This window comes from Zonotrichia leucophrys, chromosome 4 (assembly GCF_028769735.1).
Source record: "Zonotrichia leucophrys gambelii isolate GWCS_2022_RI chromosome 4, RI_Zleu_2.0, whole genome shotgun sequence".
In the NCBI taxonomy this organism is placed as follows: domain Eukaryota; kingdom Metazoa; phylum Chordata; class Aves; order Passeriformes; family Passerellidae; genus Zonotrichia; species Zonotrichia leucophrys.
The window spans coordinates 52,345,281-52,368,879 of record NC_088173.1 but is presented as its reverse complement, the minus strand read 5'-3'; the positions used below and the strand labels follow the sequence as shown (position 1 = coordinate 52,368,879).

At 40.4% G+C, this 23,599-nt stretch overlaps 1 protein-coding gene across 19 annotated transcripts in view; it reads right to left on the bottom strand.

Annotated features, from left to right (window-relative positions):
- Positions 1-23,599, bottom strand: part of CAMK2D (calcium/calmodulin dependent protein kinase II delta) — a 120,903-nt gene that overhangs the window by 39,078 nt on the left and 58,226 nt on the right. For 11 of the 19 annotated variants that reach the window (XM_064711673.1, XM_064711677.1, XM_064711676.1 and 8 more), the window contains 3 exons: positions 13,345-13,399; positions 7,551-7,616; positions 4,978-5,050 (listed from right to left, as the gene is read on the bottom strand). In XM_064711673.1, coding sequence (XP_064567743.1) covers positions 4,978-5,050; positions 7,551-7,616; positions 13,345-13,399 — 194 coding nt within the window. Of the gene's footprint in view, positions 1-4,099; positions 4,173-4,977; positions 5,051-7,550; positions 7,617-13,344; positions 13,400-23,599 lie in introns of all 19 variants that reach the window. The other 8 variants (XR_010439977.1, XR_010439976.1, XM_064711678.1 and 5 more) reach the window with 1 other exon arrangement.

Genomic DNA, 23,599 nt, shown 5'->3' with positions numbered 1-23,599 from the left:
GCTGTCAAACAGAAATGTTTTGCATGACATCCCAACAATAACAGCCCTGTGATTGTATTCAGAGGGCAGGTGTATTTACATTGCAAATCTTTCAGCAAAACCAGCACACCCACGTTTGTGCCTGCAGAGAACCTTTACAAATAACCATGTTAGTTAGTGAAAGTTCCCACCTTGTTTTTGTTCTGTAGGGTATATGTTGGTCACATCTGAAATGAAATGCTATGGTACACTCACACAATGAAAGGTAAAGGATTTGAACATAACAATTGTGTTCATTCTACTGTTCATAATGAATCCTTTTAACTCCAGTTAGCAAATACATCAAATGTAAATTGCCCAAAGACAACTTTATTGTATGAATGTTTGCTTTAAAAATACAACTAAAAAAGTACTGAAATAATCAACAGATTATTTCAGAGAACTGTGACCCTCAAAGCATTTCTCGCCACATGTGGCTTTCCAATGCCCATGGTTTTTAACAAAGGTTTTGTTCTACATTTACAGAATAACAAAACCTCACTTTCACAGGTATTGCTGTGACTCCTCAGAAGGAATTTCTGCAGTGGTCTGTGACAAGGGACTTCACTATGGCCAGGCTGGTGCTGGGGCTCCAATCCTGCAAACTCTTTGATGTGTATTCCAGGCTGAACCCAGGAGCAATCATATCACTTCCAAGGGACTATTTATGTGATGGCAGTTAATCCCACGCATGTACTGAGGCTGGAAACAATTAAGATCATAAGCCTCTTTCAGCAAAGCCTATCTTTAATACATGTCAGGTATCCAGCAAAATATGCTCGAGCCTAAGTAAGACCTCAGCCATGGTGATACTGCTATTAATTAACACTACAAGGGGCCCTGACAAACTCTTTGGTCTAAAGGTGGCTTTTTCCCCTCTCACCAAAGGAACATCTTTTCAACAATTACCAACACTGTCCTCTCACTCATCACTTTGTTGCTGTGTCATAGACTCGACAATATTAAAAAACTTTCATCAATAGTTACTTGATGAATCTTCTGTTTTCACAGTTTTAGAAACTGATATGAAGAGCCCTCAGAACAAAACACAATCTCTACATTCACTTAAATTATCAGTAACCACCCCAACTACATTACATGAAACAGTGAGTGCATAGCTGAGGACTCTTCTCTAGTTTAATCAATATAATGTCACACTCTTTGCCATTTAACAACACTAATTTCAACACACAGTCACATAGTTCTGCAAGGTTTCCTCTCATTCACAGTAATTGATTCCTGGAATGCTGTTCTTGTATAAACCTCTTAAAGCAGCGGATGATCCTATTTGCTTGTGACCTTCAGGCAAGCCAAAAGCAGTGAAAAGCCTCATCCTTTTGGATGAAATACAAGCACTACCCCACGGAGCATATACCGCTTTCCCAAAAAGTGATTTTGTTCAAAACACTGGTTTTGTGTTTTCTGATGCTGGTTTGGTTTTTAGTTGGCTTTTTTGGTTTTTGTTTTCCTCTTGGGATTGTTTTTTTATTCCATTGCATGTCTCTTCTCTGCAGAAGTACCACTTTAACAGATGAGTATGTTCCACCAGAATTCCTGACTTACTCCCATGCCAAAGACAACAGCCTTCTGGGCCATGCCAAGTGGGACTGAGTGCTTAACCAACATGCAGCAGCTGTCTGAGGCTGGCCAGAGGCACGTGGGTGATTACCATGCATTAACTGGGAATGAGTGCAATTACTTGGGAAACATTAACAGCACCGTGCAGGACTCGCTCCTGGATTCACGGCGTCACCTTGTGCTCCCGGCCACGGGCGGCAGCCAAGCATGCACAATGGCACTGTTAACTGCTAAGATTGCTTACAAATAAATTAGCATGATTTATGCCATGCTTTCCCAGAGGTCTTTAATCCTTAAGATACCAAGTATTTAAGGCTCTGCGTATTTGTCCTTGAATATACCTAAAGCAGCCGCTCTTTGGTAGAAGGTAAGAGGGTCATAACCACAAACTCACAGGAGTTTCACAAAAGCAGGAAGGCTATGGCCTGACAAGAACGGCAATTCCTACCTGGAAGTGCGCTTTTGCTAGCTGGTTAAGCTAAGTTAATTTTTTTCTGGGTCTAAGATCCACCACCATTCTGGCTTACACCAGTGATTACAAACAGAGCAGCAACAAGAACTTCTGCAGGTCACAAGAGGCTGCAAAAGCGCCTGATTCTCTGTTTGCTACTGAATCAGCCTGGACGGAAAGTTAAAAAAATGGGATCATCCAAAATCTCCCCACCCCCAAGCATGCCATCATGTTGTGGACTGAGTTATTGGAAAAAAATCCATCAAGTTTTGCAATTCAAGGATCCATGCCAGCCCATAAGCATCTTCCACATCTTGCTGTTCTGCTCCTGGCATCTTCTTTTCAGCACATGGTGTTCTGCTCGGATTTCACCAGTCTTTCATTTAATTCTTTGGGTTTTTTGGCTTTTGCCACAAAGCTGTAACTGAAGAAGGATGGTTTTCTGCTTCCTCAAGTTTTCACTTTCCCAAATGAAACCGGGCACTACAGCTTGGCAGGAACACTTTTTCTCACACTGTTTTTTCAATTCAGCCTGGATTTGCTAGAATAAGAAATCCACGCATGGTCTGGAGCAGGTAACAGCTGGATTTAATGCGTTCCCAAAGAAAAAGTTGTTTTGTGTGAATGTATGAAAAGTAATAGAAAGCATCCCTTATTCCATCAGCTTGCATAGCTACAATCCTGGCTTTTAAAATTCCTTTTGATGCTAGAAACACAGGACTGCATGTACAGTGTGGACAAGAACTACTGGAGCAGCTGGACTAATTTGACATCGTTCCCTTTAAACTCATTCCACACTACCCAGCTGTCATGCAAGATTTACAGATTGGACAGAGATTTGTCAGTCTCCTATTGTACAAATGTCACAAAGGAAAATCCAGAAGTGCATAATGAGTGAAAAATTTGGGGTCTACATCTTCAAAACTCACCCTGCTCTCTGAGCTTTTGGGGCAAACCCCTTTGTGTTCCCTTATGACAACAACATGGACCTTATAAAGTCAGACAAGAACAGTTTGTTTGGGAGTAAAAGTTGCCAAGAAAGGTGACAGCATTCTGATTCCAACATTATTATTCATTATAACCACTAGAAACTCTTATCCTAGGAGGAAATTTCTGCTCCTCAGAATTAATTCAGAAAAAAACTGAAGCCCAAGAATCCGTGCCACAAGGGATTAGTGTGTTTTGCTGCCTTAGTGTACACACCATTTTTTCTCTGCCTCATGAAGAATCAATAGTGCAGACTTCCATTTGATTTCAAAATAAACCATCTTCTTTTCCTTGAGGATCATGAAGCTCAAGTGGCCAAAAGGCAAACTTACTATGAGTTCTGGGACAGCCTTCTCTCTTGGAGCCTCACAATGAAAGAAAATTATCTAGACTTGCTTCTTTCCTTGCCAACATATTTTAAAGGCAGAGAGCATTCCTCCAGTAGATGCCTCAGGCCATTTGGACATGTACACTGTTAAAAAAGAGGGAATGCTCTCTCAGCACAGAGTTTTCTTCAGGAAGGTTTCTATCCCAATGTTAAAGCTCATCTAGAAGGAACTGGACTCCTCAGGTGAGTGTGGTGAGAACACTGTAGAAATTCCCAGTTTTTAAAGATGTTTTGTTGCCCAGTCATCATCTGCAGGAGAGAGAGGTCTCTGTACCAGCGATCCCAGAGCAGCTGGCCTTCTGTCACTATAAAATGCACAGCATGCAAAGGCTACTGTGCTTCCCAAAAGCACTTCAGATTCTGCTGATGAGACACGGGAAGCTGCCCTCACGCCCTGTCCCAAAAGCTCTGGATGACAGAGGAAGACCATGTGTTCAACAAATACACGCAGTATTGTTCTGCCTGTACTGCCAGGGGCTGGACAGCCAGGTACTGGCCAGCCTCGAGCAGATCCCCTCTGGTGAGCACGAACTTGTTCTTGCATATAGGCGAAGCCAAGTTAAAAACAAATGAACCGAGGGGAAAAGCAAAAGACGGAAGTATTTACATTTCGGCTGCTGGCGGCCCTGTGGGGCAGGGATGCTGCTCCGGGAGGGCGGCGGGACAGCAGCACTCACCTTGAGGTCGCGATGGACCACGCCCATCTGATGGCAGTGCAGCACGGCCTCCAGGATCTGCTGAATGCAATGACTGCATGCAAACACCATGGGCGCCCGTTAGTTCCAGCGGCAGGCGGCGGGGCGGCGGCCGAGGGCGCGGCCGGGGTGGCTGCGCTCCGGCCCGGCCTGCCCTGCCCTGCCCCGCTCGGAGCACCGCGGCCTCAGGCTCCGCGGCGCGGGGCTGCCCTCACACACAGGCGGCGGGGCGGCTGCCTTGCCTTCGCTTGGACATTAACACCAATGCCTTTTTAAACGGTAATTTTTAAAAGGAACAAATTTTGCCACTAATTCAAGGTCGTATTAAATATTTGGCATCCTCTGTGCTTTTTCCTCCTGGCTTCCTCAAAGCCTTCACAGAGGCATTGAAGAATTGTAGAAGTTTCCACAAAATTAGGTTAGAAATAGCAGCGATCATGGAGGTGGTCGCCAAGCCCCTCCAAGCCAGCTACTCCAGGTCAATAATTAGCTGCCAGGCGCTTCATTTAGGCGGCAGTCAGCGGCACTCGCCTCAGGGCGGGTCACAGCGGCACGGCCCGGCGCTCCCATCTGCGCGGGCCGCGCGTCCCAGGCGGGCCAGCTCCCGGCCCACACACCCGGCACCGGGCACAGCGGGGCCAAACCCAAGAGACGCTCGGTAGGCAGCCGTCCCCCCTCTGCCATGATGTCTGTTAGGCCTGTACACTTGCACACACTGAAAGAGGCATCATGCATTATTGTTGTTCGGAGGGTGAATAGGATAGGCAAGGGAACATCGCACACAGCCCACCCTCTGCCCCTACCCAGCCGAAAGAAACCCCGAAATTCTTATATGCAATTGATGGGCACCAGATACTGACCTTCAGGTCTCTGTGAACTATGCCATTTAGATGACAATGATTAACACTTTCTAGAATCTGCTGTATACAATGACTGCAAAGATACAAGGGCAGAATGGAAGGGAGAACATTTTAAAGGCACATAATCACATTAAATACAAAATAAAAATAAAACATAAAAGAAAAAGTTAAAGAACAAAAACAATTTTACACCTCTTGACAAGTCTTGATTGCTGTTTGAACTGGAACAACAACATTGCTGAGATATTTCCAGCTCCAACACGTCCAAAAAATGAAAAACCAAAACCAAACCAAAAAAGACATTTAACATGGAACATATGACACCTATGAGACAGACTCATCAGACTGTATTTTCATTCAGCAGTATCGAAGCTTTTTCCAGTTTCCAAAAACTGCCACAGGAAAAATAAAGTGGAGGCAGTAAAACAATTAGTGGGATGTTTTGGTTTTCTTAATTTTTGGTGGTGAAGTTAACATTACAACAAGGGCTGAAACAAGAAAATGGTCAGAAATGAGATGATATACAGAAAACAAATGAAACAATGGAAGTCAAAAGCTAAGGAAAAGCAAAACATTCTTCATTTTGAATTGAATGGTTTCTTTAAAACTATTAGTAGAACAAAGCCAAGTCATTCAAAAAGGCGGCATGCATTTTCATTTAAAATAGTGTCCAGCTCTAGTTTAGTTAGGAGTCACCTGGGGAGTGAAAATCCACATTAAAAATTAAGACAAATATTTTAATTTGGTGCTTTCAGTAACTGAACTAGCACCAATTTTCCCATACCCAGGTGTGCAAGTTTTGGCCAATCCATGATGCCAAAAAGCACGACTAAAATATTAATATTTTAGAGCACTGGAACTTTTTCAGACTTTTTTTGGCACCACAAGAGCTTAGCATTTTTTTTAAGACATCGTTGTGGCACGAGTTGTGATGATAATTTATACACAGTAGTCAAGATGCTGCTCATCCAAAACCTTTTGACCATGGAATTCAGAAGGAATGGTCATAATCAGTAACTGGAGCCCAAGCCTGAAAACCCTTTCTTAGGCAAGTAGTTCACAACTCACTGCTCGGTTTGTCTGAGTACAGACTACTGGCGTGAGCAAGGGCTTGCAGGAGCAGACCAGTGTGACAGTCCTGGGAGAGGAATCCACAGAGAACAGCAACTACTGCTAGAGGGATACACACATACACACACTAGATAGATCTAGATAGATAGATACACAAAGTACACAGATGCATCATAACAAGATATTGCACTTATTTCCTCAAATTTGTACTGAAAAAATAAAATGTGTATATATATATTCTATATATATATATACACATATATGCACAGCCCCTTCCAAAATATCATAATTCTAGAACAGAAGGAATCATCATTGCAATTTTTCCTTTTAATTCCCAACTACCTTAAAAACACACAAGGACAACATATACTGGCCTTTGGCATCAATAGCGGAAATTTGCTTCAATCACAGCAGGGAAAAAATGATCTGAAAAAGTTTTCAACATAGCTCCTCTTCTCCCACCCTACCCTAACCCTAAACCCTACTGCTGTTTTCTCTTTACAGAGTGTTTTGCTGCGTGTTGTTCTTTATTTAAATGCCTAAAGTATTAATCTTTCTATCATTCCTACAGATGCAGTAAGATCTGGAAATGGAAGCTTCCTAATATTTGGAGTAACTTCTTGTCTGTTCATTATTATCCCACTACTGTTGTTAGGAATACTTTATTCTTTCCAATCATCACCCAGTGATCTCCAAATGTAAAGGCATAATTTAAATTGCATGTACTAAATATGTATTATTGGGGGGGTGTGTTTGTAAACACACAGAAACATAAGGATTCTTTAAATTTACTTGCAGATCAATTAATGTGAAGAGTGTGAACATATTTTCTTTAAAGTAATTGACCACAATGTTTAGGATTCTTAATTTTATGATAATATTTAAGATTTATTATTATATGAGGACAAACATGAGATGAGTGGCCCTGATACTTTATGCATGCAAATTACAATAATTGTCAACTTATTATTCAAGTTTTTCAACAAGCACTTGCAGAAAATTGCCAGAGATTTCATATTTGAGCTCAGACTATGAGACACACAGTATAATTGTTTATTGATGAAATACAACAAAAATTTTCTAATTGGAAAAGGAAATTAGCACTTCTGGACCGAGAACAAAAAATCATATTTAATGCAAAATTCTTTTAAGATCAACTTATTTTTCAGACTTTTTTCAGCAAATCTAAGAACCCACAGACGAGATACTTGAACTGTTATGTCCAGTTTGCAGAGGAAACAATGGGTAAAAGTAATTGAGATCCAACTTCAGCTTTTTCAGATCAGCAGACACCAAGAGACACCAAGATTTCTCATGAGTTCTCCACCACATGGTCGTGAGCTCAAACTGCCAAACTCTGCCCTTCCAAGTCTAAGAGAACTCCTGGAGAAATCCTAGAGTCTCACAGACTGTGCTGGGAAACTGATGCCAAACACCAGGATATATTTAAATAACTATCCTAGAACTATCAAAGGCAATCATTAGAAAAACAAATTACTTACCTGGCATCTGCCTCACTGTAATACTCTCTTGCAACTATATCTTCAAACAATTCACCTCCAGTGACTCTGTTACAAAAAGCAAGATGGGGAAAAGGAGATTTCACAAGTGAAAATGTGCACCTCAAATTAACTTGACAGGAAGAAGTCAGACAGGACTAAGTGAAGTATTTGTACAGAAATGCAAGAGGTTTTGCAGCAAGGTGCAGGAACTAAAGTGGAGTGTTTGTCCATCCAAATCATTACATGAATAAAATGTATGTGGTGGAAGTGCAATCATAAATAGTAAATAAAAGCCAAGGGCAGCAGCATTTCAGGCAAGATGCCAGATATCATTTATGGATGTCAAAAGGAAGGAGTAAAACTACAAGGAAAAAGGGAACTGACCACCCAGGGAAATTGTGGCTGTAGCTCAAGACAGCTCAGGATAACTTGAAAACTGCAATATTAGGCAAAGGTAAGAAATGCTAAAACACAACAATGCTAAAAAAGGAAAAGGGTCTTTCAGTGTAGATCAAATCACAAGAGAGGTGTACCCAGGTGCCAGAGGGGCTGGCTTTTTGTGCTGTGCCTAAAAAGAGCATTACTGAGTTGGAAGGAAAGTATCAGTAGAATCAGGGTACCTTAATCAGTTTAACAGCAGATTTTTCCTAGAAATTTTTCATTTATCGTTGTGGAGAAAATAAGAATAGCTAGTTAAAGCACCACTGAAAATAAGTTATGTACAAGGGAAGAACTGTATGATCCTGGGGCCAGCAACAGAAGTGGCTGTGCATCGCTGCATACTCAGGAGCTCCTGGTACAATCAATGGTTTAATGGTAGAAAGTGGTTAAAAAGCAATAAAACTGTGTTTTTATATCACAAAGATCACAGTCCAGAAGGAGCCCTGAGCAGGATGATGCCACAATCTTGGATTGCATCTGGAATAGGGTGACAGCAAGGTAAAATCCCTCCTCATATTGTACCAGTTCTAGTCACTCAAACTCAGAAAAGAGAACTGGATATGCAGCATGAACAGCTAGCAGGCCACCCAGTCACTCACTCATCAGATCCCCTCAGAGAAGCCAACCCAGTTTAGCTGGGCAAAACAAAGGTTAAGAGGGATGAAAATAAATACTTAAGATGAGCATTAGCTTGGATCTCCCTAGAGGGAAATTGTAATGGATAATATTGGTACAATAATACATGAGCATACAATACCTATCAGCAAATATAAGGTTAAAATCAGGAGAAGTTTTCTAGCAATCATTGTAAGATGAAGATTCATAAGCTTTTCAGTAATTTCATAACGCCTGTCTGCCTGTGTCACAAGAGGGGACTCATAGCACAGGAAGACCCTTCCTGTAACATTCCCATGCTATAGGCTGACAGACTGGCACAGCTAAATGCAATTCTTCACATATACAGGTGCTTACATAAATAATTCCTAGATGAAAGATCAATGTTTGTATTTTATTGCTGGCTATGAATGTGAATATTAGCACATTACATTTCCAAAAAATTCCCAAACATAAAAGCTTGAGTGTGCAGCAAGACACTTAAAGATGGAGATGCCTAAAAATCTATACTACAGTGAACACAATTAGTATCGAATACAGTTAAGTTAATTAGGATTAAAAATTCAAGGTGAGAATACTTGGAATGTTCAGAACTGTAACATTCACTTGCAAACTGCTGTACTAACACTTTGTAGAAGAGCCCAGTTTTCAGCCACATTAAACGATGACAGAAATGCCCTGCTCAACCAGCAGCCCAGCTCCTTTCTTGGAGAAAGGCCAGTTCAATAACTTCATTTTCATTATTTCATTTATATTTGGGTTACACCATCCTTTTTCTGAGTTTCTGTCTTACTGACTCTTAATGTAGAGATTTTCAGGTAACAGAATGCTATTTTGTACAAAAGTCTGGAGTAAAATCTAGAAGAGGTAGTTTGTTGCCTAATTTGTATTCTCTTTTTGCTTTCTACCTTCCAGAGACTGGCTTTGGTTGCTGTAGCACAAAATGTTTGATTGATGCATATTTTGACAGTCTTTCATAACTCCTTTTTGCATATATATTTGTCTGCCACAGTTCTGGTAAAGAGGAATAATTCTCACTTTGTGATGAATGAAAAAACAAAGCATCCTTTGATCTTACTCTTTCCTAACACTTCTTTTTGATCCAAGCTAAAGAAAGAAAACAAGACAAGAAGAGAGTACCAAATTGATGTTTGCTGTTCTCCAGCATGGAGGGAGGAAGGGGATATGAAATCTTACGTGCTGACACTAAACATTTGCTTGGTATTCACAACCATTGTTAAATGATGAAAAGACGTAAAAGCTACTGGTTTGTACAAATTGCTCTGGTTCTTTTGTGATTTTTGAGAAGAGCATACTAAAGTGGCAACAAATAAAGCACATAGGTTTGTTTACACAGAAGAGGTACAAGCAGCATGAAGCAACAGCAAGGCACTCCACACCACTTTGAGAAAAACTGCCGGTTTATGTTTGCAAATATAAGAGACTAATTAGAAGAAACACACACATTAGCACAGACAGCTAAACCAGCCTCTGATGATCATCAGACTGGTGTGGTTTCCTCCTGGCTTACGTTTACTTCTTCAATTCCTTGATAATGGGAATGGGAGGAAGCATCTTACAGTGGCCATAGAATTATTAAATTCATCTGTGGCCTTTCTACTTCTGAAAGAGAGGCCCAGGCACTTACCTGAGGCAAACACTGTTTTCCAAATTAGGCTATTTTTTTGTATTTTCAGTTTATTCTACACAGTTCCTGCAGTTAGAATCTAAAAGCAAGGCCAGGATTCTTAACATACCAATTGTTGCATCTCATCAAGTGCATTAAAACGGGAGGCACTGAAAATAGAGAATCTCATTGACTTGCACAAGAGAGTTTTCAAGTGCTACAGCTGTTTCCATTCAGATACAGCAATTAATACTGACAGGATTGATTGGATTTGAACTCATCTAACATCATTAAGACTGAAGACAGTCTCATTCGTGCTTAGCAACTGAAATGGTCCAACAGACGCAAATCCTGACTGCAGCTGCCTTAGCCAATAGGGAAGGGGAGCAAAAACTTCATGAAGTCCAGTATTAAATTCATGAAGTTCATTGCTCAATAGCCATTTGCCACATGGATTTCCAGAGACTCCCACCTTCCCATTTGACAGCAGAACTGCTCACCCAAAAGCACGTCTGTAATGGAGTACATTCAGCACTGTTTCTTTCTCCAGATAAAAGCACAGCCTGAGGTATACAAGTGAAGCAACAGGCTGCTTCACAGACATCTCTGTGGCATTTAATCCTAAGAGATTATTAGAAATTCAAAACAGAAAGTAACAATGATTGTTTTTTCCTATCCACAGAAAGGGCAGTCTTCCCCTTCACTTTCTTACGTGGGATGAAGTCTGAAAGAAATTTCTGAGGAAACAGCTGTACCAAATCCCACACAGTCTGAAAGAAATCATTAAGAAAATGACATGATGGCATGTGTGGGTGGAGTGACAGTGTTACACCACAGTCAGGCTCCTGCTGAGTGAAAACTAAATAAAGAAAAGCAGGCTCTTGGCCTGTGTGTTCAAGAAGTGCATACAGTACCTTTTTATCATGGCAGCAACCACATGTTTGTAAAAGGTGAAGTTTCACTAACAAATAATACTAGTGAGCATTAAAGCAATGAGTTCTTAATCTGAATGTGAAAAATCAACTGTGAACAGGCATTCCCAGGAATTTGGCAAAAGTTTCTCAAGAATGCAACCTGTTGCTGCTCCAGAAACAATTATCAGTCAGCAAAGTCACTGCCTCTGCCATTTACACATTTTCTTCTTTGCAAAATAATTTTTACAAACCCCTCAAACCACATGGCCAAAACATAAAAGCTTTATCTATATATACATATATATATATACACACACACACACATATATATATATATATATATATATATGTTTGAGGCTGTTCCTCTGTGTGTCCTGAATGGGATTGACAGGAACAGAGGAAGTTCTAGCCAAGGCAGAACACTTCCTGTGGAATCTAGTTTTCTGCCAAGGCAGTATCTTTGGGTTACACATTAACATTTTACTGCAGAACACAGGCTTCTATTTGCTCCCTTACTATCGAGATCTAGATACTGTTATCTACAATTCTGAAGCTGTTCAAATTTTCTAGTTCACATCACAATCATAATCCCCTGAGATAAGTCTGGCACTATACATAAAATTTAAGGCAGACGTGGACTAACTGCAATTATAGTATGGCACACTTCCTCACAGTACAGCAGTACAACAACAAAAAAAGCCACTGTTTTTTAAAAGGGATATTGTCCCTAGAACTAAGAATTTTACATGCACTTCTTAGAAATGTTCTGAATTAAGAAGCTTTTTCCAATTTCACATAGAAAGATTTCCTTTGTAGCCCTTAAGGGAAAAAAAAAAGCAAAATAAACCCCAGTGCATGTCAGAGAACAAATATGTGTGTTGTGCCCTGGAGCCATTCCCAAGCCAACAGTCACAGCACTTACCTGGAACAGACACAAATCACACACAAGCTTCTGTTGAACCCAGTTAGGATTTGAGTCCTGAATCCTGAATGCCTTCACTGCAGACAGACTATTTTAATATTTGTGTCTTTCTAGTCTGAAATCTAGTGCTGAAGAAGTCTTTACAGATTTCTTCAAAAAAAAGTTAAGTCAGGAAGTAAACCAGAATGTAACTTGAACATGAAAGCACACAATTGCTTGTGTGCAGGAAGATTCAGGTTCTAACTTAGCCATGCTGAATGCAAATACTTCTGTTTGTATGCTCAGAAATGGGCTACACTCCATTTCAGGGGAAATAATGTATTCTCATTCTAACCAGCCAAACCACAGGGGGACCTAAGAAAGCTCTTTGGGTAGGTGGGTGAGTGTGCTGTCTGTTAAACCATAAACTGCCCTGGAAAAATTTACAGTTCAAAGAGATAATTTTACTTAAGTAAGTCAGTCTTGCAATACAATCCCTATCATTCAGGTTTGTCCATATCCAAAACCATAAGCAGTAACTTTTCAAATGAGTGGCAAAGTTTGCCCATCCCAGGGAAGATTGAGGAAATCAGTTTTTCCTTTCAAGTTATGAACACACAGTTCATGCTGTCACCATTCCTGCTTCCACTAAAAAGCCTTATCTGGAAAAAACAAGCTCCATGCAGGCCCAGTCGCTACATGAACAATGCATGGGACTTAAATTCCTGAAGCAAAAGAGAATATCAGTAGGAAATTTCCTTTCTATATGCTGGGCACTTTACATTCTGAGTGGTGTCAAAATGAAACATTATAAAGCAGTAAGATATCAATCACGAATGAAATACTAAGAGAATCTTTCCCTCTCTAAACTCAGGCTTACCTTTTTAATCCAGCAGTTGAGACTTTCTGTAGGGAAATTAGTGTTCCACACACTTTTTTTTGATCTTTCCTTTAGACATCTGACTTGCAGCAAATATTTATTTCTGAGTCTATCTTTGATTCGCTTTGGCAGGTAGCACACAACTTTTACTTACATACCTACACTTTATATTAAAATCCACTTCACCAGCGGAGTTTTACTAGTTTTTATGGAATAAATGGGATCCTTACAGCGACACTTACAAATGAGTTCTTGCACATGCAAATTACGAAATATGTTCCTGTCCTTCCAGCTGTTTCCATCTATTTGTGCAGCTCATGGCACCAGAACCAGGCATTTATCTCATGAGCTTGCACTTGCATCTCCAGGTTTAGCCCACTCCCAACATGCTAAACAAATGCAAAACAAATACTTACAAGTCAAAGACTAAGTAATGGAATCCTTCTTCTGATATGCTGTCATGGAGCCGCACTATGGAAATGGGGAAGAAAAGATAAACACCAGTCACCTTTTCCATGTTTTTATAATTCTACTGCAGAGCTGGTATTGCACCTCTGTATGCTCTCAGCTGTGGGTTTTGGGGCTTTGTTTTAAATTCCCTACCCTCAGAACTGCCTTTTCCATAACTCTTACTTTTCTAACGTCATACCACCTTTTTTCTCAGCAGTATTACATCTTACAAGTTGTAAATAAAGCAAGATGAGGAAAATCCCCCACAATTAGTCACAAATTTCAGCAGAGTAACAACCTACTAGGGCTTGTAAACAATTTCTCACACATACTGTGAAGAGTTGCAAAGAGAGAAATCTCCTGGCCAGCGCAGAACACCCTAACTAAGCCCTCGTGCCACATTTCCACACCGCTCTCTGTGTCCACATCTAAAGCTTTCCCTGAAAATGTGCTTGTCAGCTGCACCATCTTCCCTTAGGATTTTAAGAATTCACACCACATCATGGTACAACTACAAATTAAGTCCTGTGGTTTTCCTTAATTACTTTAAATGAAATTGCAATTTCCAAAGGTAATACAGGAAGCCTTGTCAAGTAGTTTGATCCAAATAATTATCACTTATAGAATCAAATGAAAAAATCAGGGTACCCTAAAAGTGATCTGTGTTCAAAGCTGAGCCGAGCAACGAAGTGTAAAAGAAAAGAATTTTCAGATCTCCCCAGATGGTAACTTTCTGTATTAATCATTTTTTATACAGGACAAATAAACATGACTTTTTAACTTAATAATATTTAGCCCAGAGAAACATCTTGTGTTTACACAATACTGAAGAGAAAACCAGCTCTTGGCTGACTCAGTGTGCAGAGCTCATGATGATTCACAAGAGCCAAGTAGGTCTAAATCAGAGTTTGTGGTTTTGGCTGGTTCTGTATTTCAGATTACTCCATGTTTTTATGAAGGGGCCAGCCAACACCACCCTCCACCCTCCCAAAAAAACCCCAAACATCCCCAAATCAGCTTTGTGTCTGCCTGCATTGAGCTGAGCTTTCAATACCCCCAAATGTCTCATCTTTAAAGCAAACCAAATGTGGGATGAGACACCACGTACCAGCTTAGAGGAGCACCTTCACATTTCTAGCTGAGGACTGAGACCCCTAAAACATCTGGCTGTTGGCACATTGCTTTGTACAGCAGCATCAAAGACACTGCTCAAGAAATGGGATTTAGTACAGCCCCTTGGGTATGTCACAGGTGCTACACAGCCCTAAACCTGTAACATTTGGAGCTCACTTGGTCTGCTATACATGTACATCTACAAAGAAGTTCACAACTCTTTAAGCTTTGTACATAGCAAATGATACTTTTCGATAGAAAAACCCTGTTCATTAAATAGACTAGAAAGAACTCCAAGCACAGCTTTTTCAGTTCTGAGCAAACATTTTCCTCTGTCATACCCCTGTTACCAAGAAGGCCAGGATGGCACCCTGGAAAGCTTCTCAAGCTTTGGTGTCTGCCTGAAGCAGGAGGTGCTTTTGTTTTGCCATTTCCTTCTCCAGAACAGGACTTGGTTCCAAATGCCTGCAGAACCACAGATCTGCCCCTCAGGACTAGAACGAGGCTGTGATTTTAGATGATGGATGTTGTTTTGCTCAGCCAGAGGAGCCTAACTCCCTGCTAGCCAAACTCAAGTCTGACACATCTTCAAGGATATCTTCTTCAAGGATCACATTCTTTCTTTTCCTTTCTTTTCCTCCCAAAGGCCTGAATCACAGAAGTGAGATGGAACAAATCCTTCTCTGAATCAGGCTCATATACCCCTACATGTTTCTGAAAAGGAAAACAGGCTGAGGCAGCTGGGGAAGATGAGAGCTGCCTTTGGTCAATCCAGGCACGTGGTTATGGCTGTGAAGTGGAAATGCCAAATAAGCAAGGGCAGAGGAGAGCAATCCCTGGTGCAGAGCAAAGGGTGCACCACAGCACTGAGGCTAATCCAGCACAGCTCAGATATTCTGCCTGCACTCAGCCCGCCCTGGAAAACAAGGGATGCTGGGATGACAATCGGAGAAGATACTAATTTCAAGGGGGGATGCACTACAACAAGTATTTGTTCAGTCACTGCGGACAGATACAGTTCTTCACACATCCCTATCAGGCAGGATTCGGGCATGACCAACCAAAAGGCAGCAATTATAGAGATTATTCATCCAATACAGTAACTCCCATCAGAAGCTCACACTGCCATTCCTATTTCTTCAGAGTCACAAAGCACTCATCAGTGGGAACAGTTCCATTTATCTTTTCTCAAAGATTTTGATATCTCAAAGATCAAATCATTATTAACTGCAGATATTTCATCAGTGCTGTTATTAACAAACACGTGAGAGGGCAGCAAGGAAATGGGGGTAGCTCCTTTACCTCCTGCCTGCTGTGGTCCCTCTCCTCTACTGGGTTCTTACCAGATGCTTAACAAACTCAGACAAACTCGTGGCTCCTAAGCAATGGAACGCCTGACAGGAACCCAGGGAGCTTACAGCCCTGGGCTGTAATACTGAAGAAATACTGGAAGCCCACAAGCCATCAGGAACAGCCCCACTTTGGCTTCAGCACTGATTTGCACCTGAAATACTTGCTAATCATCACACTGAAAATACCTTAACAATCATTTTAGGGAGAACTCCTATTAGCTTGATTAGCTTCCATTTAGCCATTAGTGTGGGCCAGCTCCAATCTGACCAAAAAGTAAAAGGATCTCCTTTATGTGGCTTTTTCTGCTGAACTGCACTATTTTGTGCCTATCCCACAGAAAACAGCTTGATATAATGGCCAAATAACCTGATGATTTCCTTTTTGAATTTCTGCCTTTAAAGAGAAAAAGAATCAAAATAATAGTATTCCACATACTTCCACTGAAAATCAAATTTTTCCAGGCAAGGAGTCAAGTCAAACAGTCAATAGTCAGAAAGAAATTCTTGATGACAAAGATATTTAACCATAGCTAAACTTACTGCCTAAAACATTTGTGTGAAACTGCTCGTGATCATTTGGCTAAATTTGGATCTGAATTAGTTCATGGTACACAGACAAACGATTGGAGAAGACTGAACTTCACACCAAAGTTCAGTTGCATGGTCAGGACAGCAGCTGACAGATGTGCACCAAGGTGCCAAACAACCAGAGATGCTCCTGGGGGAAAACTCTCTCTGTGCAACACCATCCACTGTGTTGATGAACAGAGCATGGAAAAGGATTAACACAGCCAATGGCAAAGACATTGATTTTCCCTTTGGTAGTAGAGATTAAGATCTGTGGACTCCCAGACACACCGACCCTGTAACTCTGTGAAGTTTGATGTCTCAAATTAGTGCACCACTAGGAGGTTACAGGGCACATTCATCAGTAGTAGAGGTTTAAAATGGGTTTGAAAGTCACAAAAACTTATGTGATATCTGCTGAAATATGTAAATTACCTCTTCAAGTTTCTGCTTTCCTGCAATGATGAGAAAAGGAAAAGGATGCTTTCCCTTCACGTTTACTTCCAAAAGCATAATACAGTATTTATGCACACCTCACGTACACCACTTACTGAAACGAAGAAACAAACACCCCAAACTAACCCCCCCCCACCCTTTCAAAAATGAATTTAATTATTTAATGGAAGGAACTTCATGGAATGGCTTAAGTCAGCTTTGGGTGTTCTATGAATTGGTACCTGCCTGCCAGTGGATATGGGATAAATTGTTGCATTTGAAATTGAAAAGAAAAAATAAAAAATTTAAAAAAAACCCTCAGTCACTGAAAAGTCATAACCAGATATGTTTTTTACCCATATTTGAACCACACACTTTTCTATTTCAAACATGTGTTTATAAGCATTTTCTGCTGTGCTGTCTGTGACAAAGCAAGCCTTGTGCTCAGCAGAATTGTTGAGAAGTGGCAGATCTGCTGTGGCTTAGTACTGACAGAACTCCCATCTTCCTGCAGAGTCACCCTTTGCCACCTTTCCTGTTCTACTGCATAAAGCCAGGTGATGAGGGATGGAAAATAAAGTTACCAGTTGAACTTCACCTGAAACTCTTGTGGACACCAGTGCAGGAGCCTTTACAGCAGTACCAAGAACTGAGACCAAAGCCAGCATCCGTCCTACAGCTTTTAATCTGGATCCCAAGGGGGATGTGCTGGGATCCCAAGGCAAACACAATAAACCTGCACAAGGAAGCAGAACTGAGCATGCAAAAGTTTGTGAGCCAGTGCTCAGGAGTGCCACTGCCGGCACTGCTCTGCTCCCTTCAGAGAAAACAGCTTCCCTGCAGCCTCAGTGCCTCAGTGCTCCACCGTGTCCCACATCCTCTTTGGAATGCCTGCTCTAAATGCTGGAAATGATCTCTGCTGAGCCACCAAACCCCTTCCATCAGTGGTGCAGAAGAGTCCCAGCTACAGCTCCCAGGCAGGGAGCTCAGCATGAAAATGGGGTCTGTGCTGTCCTTCCTGCTCCTCACACCCACACTTCCTCTCCCACAGCGCTGCTCTGCTGAGACCTGGAAAACTGCGGCCCTCTATAATAAAGCTCATCAGGTACAGCAAAGAGAACTTGGCAAACACTAATAAGAGCTGTTACCTAAGAGTCTGAAATATTTAGAGGCTAATCTGCTAAGATTAGTACAGGAGCAATGCTCTAGGGCAGCTGCTTTCTGAACAACACTAAATAAAGAGTAATGCTTTGCATATTTAAGAAAATAATCCTCCCCCAATGCTCTCAAACACACCAGCAGTAAAATGCAATACTTACATTCATTAAATGACTTTATGCTAATCAGCAGTGCTGTGTACACCATTAGCAGGTGGCCTCTATTCAGCAACAGTGAACCAAAACTATGTAACTCCCAAATTCCTTCAAAGGGTATTTTTTTATTACAGTGCAAATTCAATCATTTAGGGCCAAAAACTTGAGGAAAAAAAATCCTTTTCATGTACATCTCAAAAACTGATATATTAAGAAATGATGAGAAAAAATTGTAGAAGAGGTTTTGCAGTGACTTCTGTGAGTCAGAGAGAAGTTTGGTAAGAGGATCCATGTCTGCCCCTGAAATAATTTTCTACCAAGGTCACTGACACAGAAACCAAGAAAGAAAGAAGGATAAATAAGAGAAACCTGCAACTGCCTATTCCAATAAGCACTTTGTCTTTTGTGACCGATGAGTGAAGTGTAAACTTAGGAGTTTTGTAGGAATGTATAAAAAGTAGGAATGTATAAAAAGCACGCATGCTAGAATAAAACCAGTTTGAAGCCTTCTGAAAATGGAGTGTATTGCTTTGTATTACAACCATCTCAACTACGACAAAAAATACCTAACAAATTTAATATTTGGAAATACTGCCTTTTCCCCAAGGCATTGCAACAGCAGGTGTTGAGTACTACAAACAAAATGCCATCTATTCCACAAATATTCATTGGTGAGCAAAACCCACCCCATCAAGGCCCTCACAATAAACAATAAACTGTATTCTGATTAAATGCCAGCCTACTGCAGGCACATGGAGAAGTCACTTGGCCAAAGTGTTAATGTTAGCAAAAGAGTCTTGCTACAGAAAAAATGAAAAATGACTTGTCAAAGCAGATAAAAGATCACATTTTGCAGGGAGACTGAGTGACTCCGGGTACTGATGTCAAAGCACATGGCCTCAAATTACCAGCTCTTCTGTCATGGAGACACTCTTGTTTAAAGACTTGATAGTCTTTAAAAATGAAATTTCCCAGCTAAAATTAACTAAATAAGAAAAGAACAAGAAACCCAAGAGGTATTCCAAAACATCTAATTCTGTGTTGGGAGTCCCCATGTAGAGCAGTTGAGATAACTGATGCTTATCTCTTTATCCCACAGGTTTAGTTGCTTTTCAGGGCACCATAACACAGGTGTGTGTGCATTTCTGTGTGCACACGTGCCCAGAGCACTTCTGTGGAATTATATCCTGGATCCACGAAGTTCAGAGGAACAGCTGGAGCTGCACACCTTTAATTATTCATGTATGAAAACAGCACAATTGTATGGAGTTGTTGCACAAAAGAGCAGGGAACTAAAATGTATACCTACACCTTCATGTCTTCATTTAATACACAACCCTGTCATTTACTGGAAATCTTGTGTTTCAGGGTGAGCCAGCTCCTCTCAGCAGCTGAAGGCCTGCTTTTGTAAGTTTAACAAGATGTTTTACAAAGCAACAAAAAGCCTTACAAATGTCATCACATTAAGCCTTGTGAGGATAACTGCATGGATTAAAAGCAAGACTGACACAAATTTTTGCTATGAGCAAACTGATGTCTCAGCTGCCAGTGTTGATGCTTTAAGCACCAACTTTTCTTAACTATTTTTGCATTTATCAGAACATGTAAGAAGAGGAATAAAGACACAAGAATTTCATGGAGTGTTAACTAATAAAAGGACAAGCTGTAACACAGAGATGTTACATCAATTAAAATTAACAGGCTCAGGAAACCACACAGTGTACTTGAATGGAGGCAATGCAATTGCCCAATTTTTAAAAATTAGACTTAATCCCTTTTAATATTTACAGTGCTGGGAACAGATTTATAGAAATAAAATGTAGGGCCTACACATCAACAAAATTAGCTATTGAGGAGCTGTAACCATTGGGTAGGACACAGCCTCCCTTCTTGGCTCTCCTCTCTTAAAATACATTAAAGACCAACACATATAAACAATTTACATAATGACCACTCAGAGATGCATGTAGGGTTATTTTTTAAATGCTCCCCTTCCATGAGCACCAAGTTCCAAGGTATTTAAAAGCACCAGCTTATGAAAACAAAGTCAGTCTACTTTAAATATTTTAAACAAAAAGGAAAGCAGAAAATTGCAATCCTGTGGCATGACTGGAGAGGAACCACAGAAAAGAAACCTCTCACACAGGGGCCAGGTATGCCCCAGGCAGCCTTAGACAATGTTTGCAAAGCAATTACCACTGTATTTAAGGCACCTTTATTTAGTAACAATTACCTTCAGAAAACCTAGGCCAAATCTTTAAGTCAGTAGCAGCAAAAACTATGTCTAAATTTCCCAAAACTTTTCAGTCTTGGCCTTTTTGGTTTTTAGTTTTAAAAGCATTACTTTATCAGAGTAAAGACCATCAAGTAAAATCAAAATCCTTGTGGATTCAAGGTAACCTAGTAAAATTCATCTGAAAGTTCATTAGAAGAACTGTGTAAAGAAAGAAAAAATAATTTAAAATGGCTTTATTGATGTTTATGTCAGATATCAATTTAATAACTGAGTAATAATCCAATTCTTTTATACAATTTGAATTCAGTGACCACTGCTATATTGACATGCTAACAAAAATATCTGTAATTAATCCCACTTCGGCCAAGGGAATACTGAAAACGTAGTACTTGTATACACAGTCATGGGGTTTTTTTGTTTCTCACTGCTTTAGTGAACAAGGGCTTCTACAACAGGTCCTTCTGGCAATTGGAGGCAGCTAAGCATTCTGCCCTTCTCCCCCAGTTACCCTTCAGAAGATGATATTACACCTGCTTTGTAGCATGATGGAAATACAGCAAGGCTGAAGAACCAGCCCTCAAGTCTGACGACTGCATTAAATACCCTGTGAATTCCCCTTTTCCTGACAGAAATTGCGTGCAAATTTATCCTCATTCCATCAGTGAACCACCAAGAAACATTTGCCCCCTCTCTTTTCAAAGGCTGATGGAAACATTGATATTCCTGTTCGCTGCTTCCCCTCAAGATCCACAGAATTTTTCATTTTACTAATAATGCTAAAATAAAAACTTTCAGCTCAAAAAAGAAAAGAATAATATGAATCTAAACCCAATACCAGTAGTATTGACTTCAAATACAAGCATTCATTTTTTTAAAGGAAGTACTTTCAAATCTGTGACTAAACAGGAATTTTCTACAGTAAAGCAGATATACTATCGAGAAAATAATTGAAACAGAAGATGTTTCTAGATCCTATTTGGAAGAGTGTTGTGGTCACTTTGATGGAATATGATCAATAAATTATGGTAAAGTAAATGTTTTTAACAAACCACCTTCATGAGGAATTTAATAAATGATCATGTAATGCCACAGAGCAAGCAGGCCATTTGCTGTTTAATGGAATACAATCCTTAATTATTAAGGATTTCCTTTCCCCCAGCTGTGATGCAAATGGCCACAGATAAAATTCCACTTGGCTGTTCCGAGGCACTTAACCGCTCTAAGAAGCTGACAGGAACAAAAAGCTGCAACAAATCCACTCCTCCAAATAAACACTTGTAAACGTGAACAGAAGTGCTTTCCATATGGACTGCATGGGTTGGGAAGAACAGGTACAGAATTCCAGGGTGAGCCAGGGTGTCCATGAAGTGTCTCTGCTGTGATTTCTGCTTCAACAGCTCACAAGGACCTGCAGTCCATGAGCCTGCAAAGAATCGGCCACGGCAGCTTCCCAGGTAAGCAATAACTATGCACACAGAGATTTTGATGTGCTGTTATCACATAACTCATCCGAGACACAGAACTGCTCTCGCACAAAAGCAGCACTGTCAAGTAAATACGAGAGACTAATTATTCCTGCAGAAACAAATCCCTGACACTCATGGTCAAGGAATCCCAGCACATTTCATTGCAGCTACAACACAGAACCCACAACCATATTTCCATGAGGCTGAACTTTCCATTTCCTACAACAGACAGGAATAAGAAACATGCATCTGGAGAGAAAACCAGACCAGCAAATCTCACTGCTAAAGCACTGCTATGGTGGGGGACAGAAAACAAAGTGCACTGGAAGTGCCTCAACCAATGCCCAGTGCCAAGTGGGGAATGTGAACAAGAAGGAAAAACCCTCTCCTGGAGGCTCTGCCTCTAAATATATCTTAGACACTGGATAAAACAGGCTGAATGTAGTTTTTCAGCATATACATATCTACATGTCAAAATTATCATTACTGTCCTGCTGGTCATCTGAAAATACAGATGTGCAGAAAAAGCTGCTACTGTGCTTTGGCTTTTTATAAAAACTACATATAAAGACCTTGTAAACAATAAATAACTTTCAAGTCATAAAGTTCACTCTACCTCAAGCTTGAAGAAATAACATTTAAAGTTCATTTTCAAATAAAGTTGTTTCTAGGAATTCTTGCCAACCCTCCCCATGGGAAGATGACAAAAGAATATACAAAGGAACTTTATTTGCTCTTATTTCTTGTAGACTGTGGAGTGAGCATTACAAATACTACTCGTTAAAACTTTTGTCTATAAGAGAAAAATGCTCTAGTTTATGCTATTATGTTGGCATAAAACCAAAGTTTATGCTCTCTTAATTCAGCTTAAAACAAAGCATCAGCTAATTTAAACTGAACCAATTTCCCAGTTTACAGAGCAGTAGGTGGCCACAAAGAAATAGCTACATCAGTTTAAAAATAAATTAGCTTTTGATTAAGTTGGGGGAGCTCTTAAATGCAGACAGACCTAAAATTCTACTTCCTATGTGCTAAGTGTAACATGAATTACCACTGTGCAGGAAGTGTTACATCAAACAGAATTGGTGGGATCTTCAAATATTCCAGATTTGCAGTGAGGATCACACATTGCATCATCTTTTCTATAAGAAGTCAAAGCCCCATAAATTCCAGCACAAATGTAGGCACACCCCTCTGTGATGCAGTTATAAACACCAGACAGATCTGAGCTCATTTTCTGAAGGCTCATGCAAAACTCACTGAAGCACAACCACCAATTCACTTAATCACAGTAGGTACCACCTTTTAATGGCTGTTTATTTGGTTTGCTAACAGGACAAGCAAATCATCTATCCTCCACTGCAGGCACCTGTGATGGCAGTACTATCTATCACAATGGGCCATCTGAATGCTGAGCACTCTTCCAAATTAAAAACCTCATTTAAAACCAAAAGAAGTGCTAAGATACCAGGTCTCCTCTTCAACCAGACAAAATCTACATTTTCTCTAAATCACTTCTCAGCTATGCTCTACATTATTCCAACACACAGCAGTCCTTGGAGAAAATGGTTTATTCTGAAGTGATGGCAGCACTTGGCAGCCCATGGACCTGCTCCAGCAAAAAAAACAGTTCCAGGACAATAAAGTCAACTTCACAGAGAACTCTGTATTTTGTACAATTAACTATTACTTTCTCATGTTATGTAGTACCACTGTAAAGCCACCTTCTTCCTTCCTTT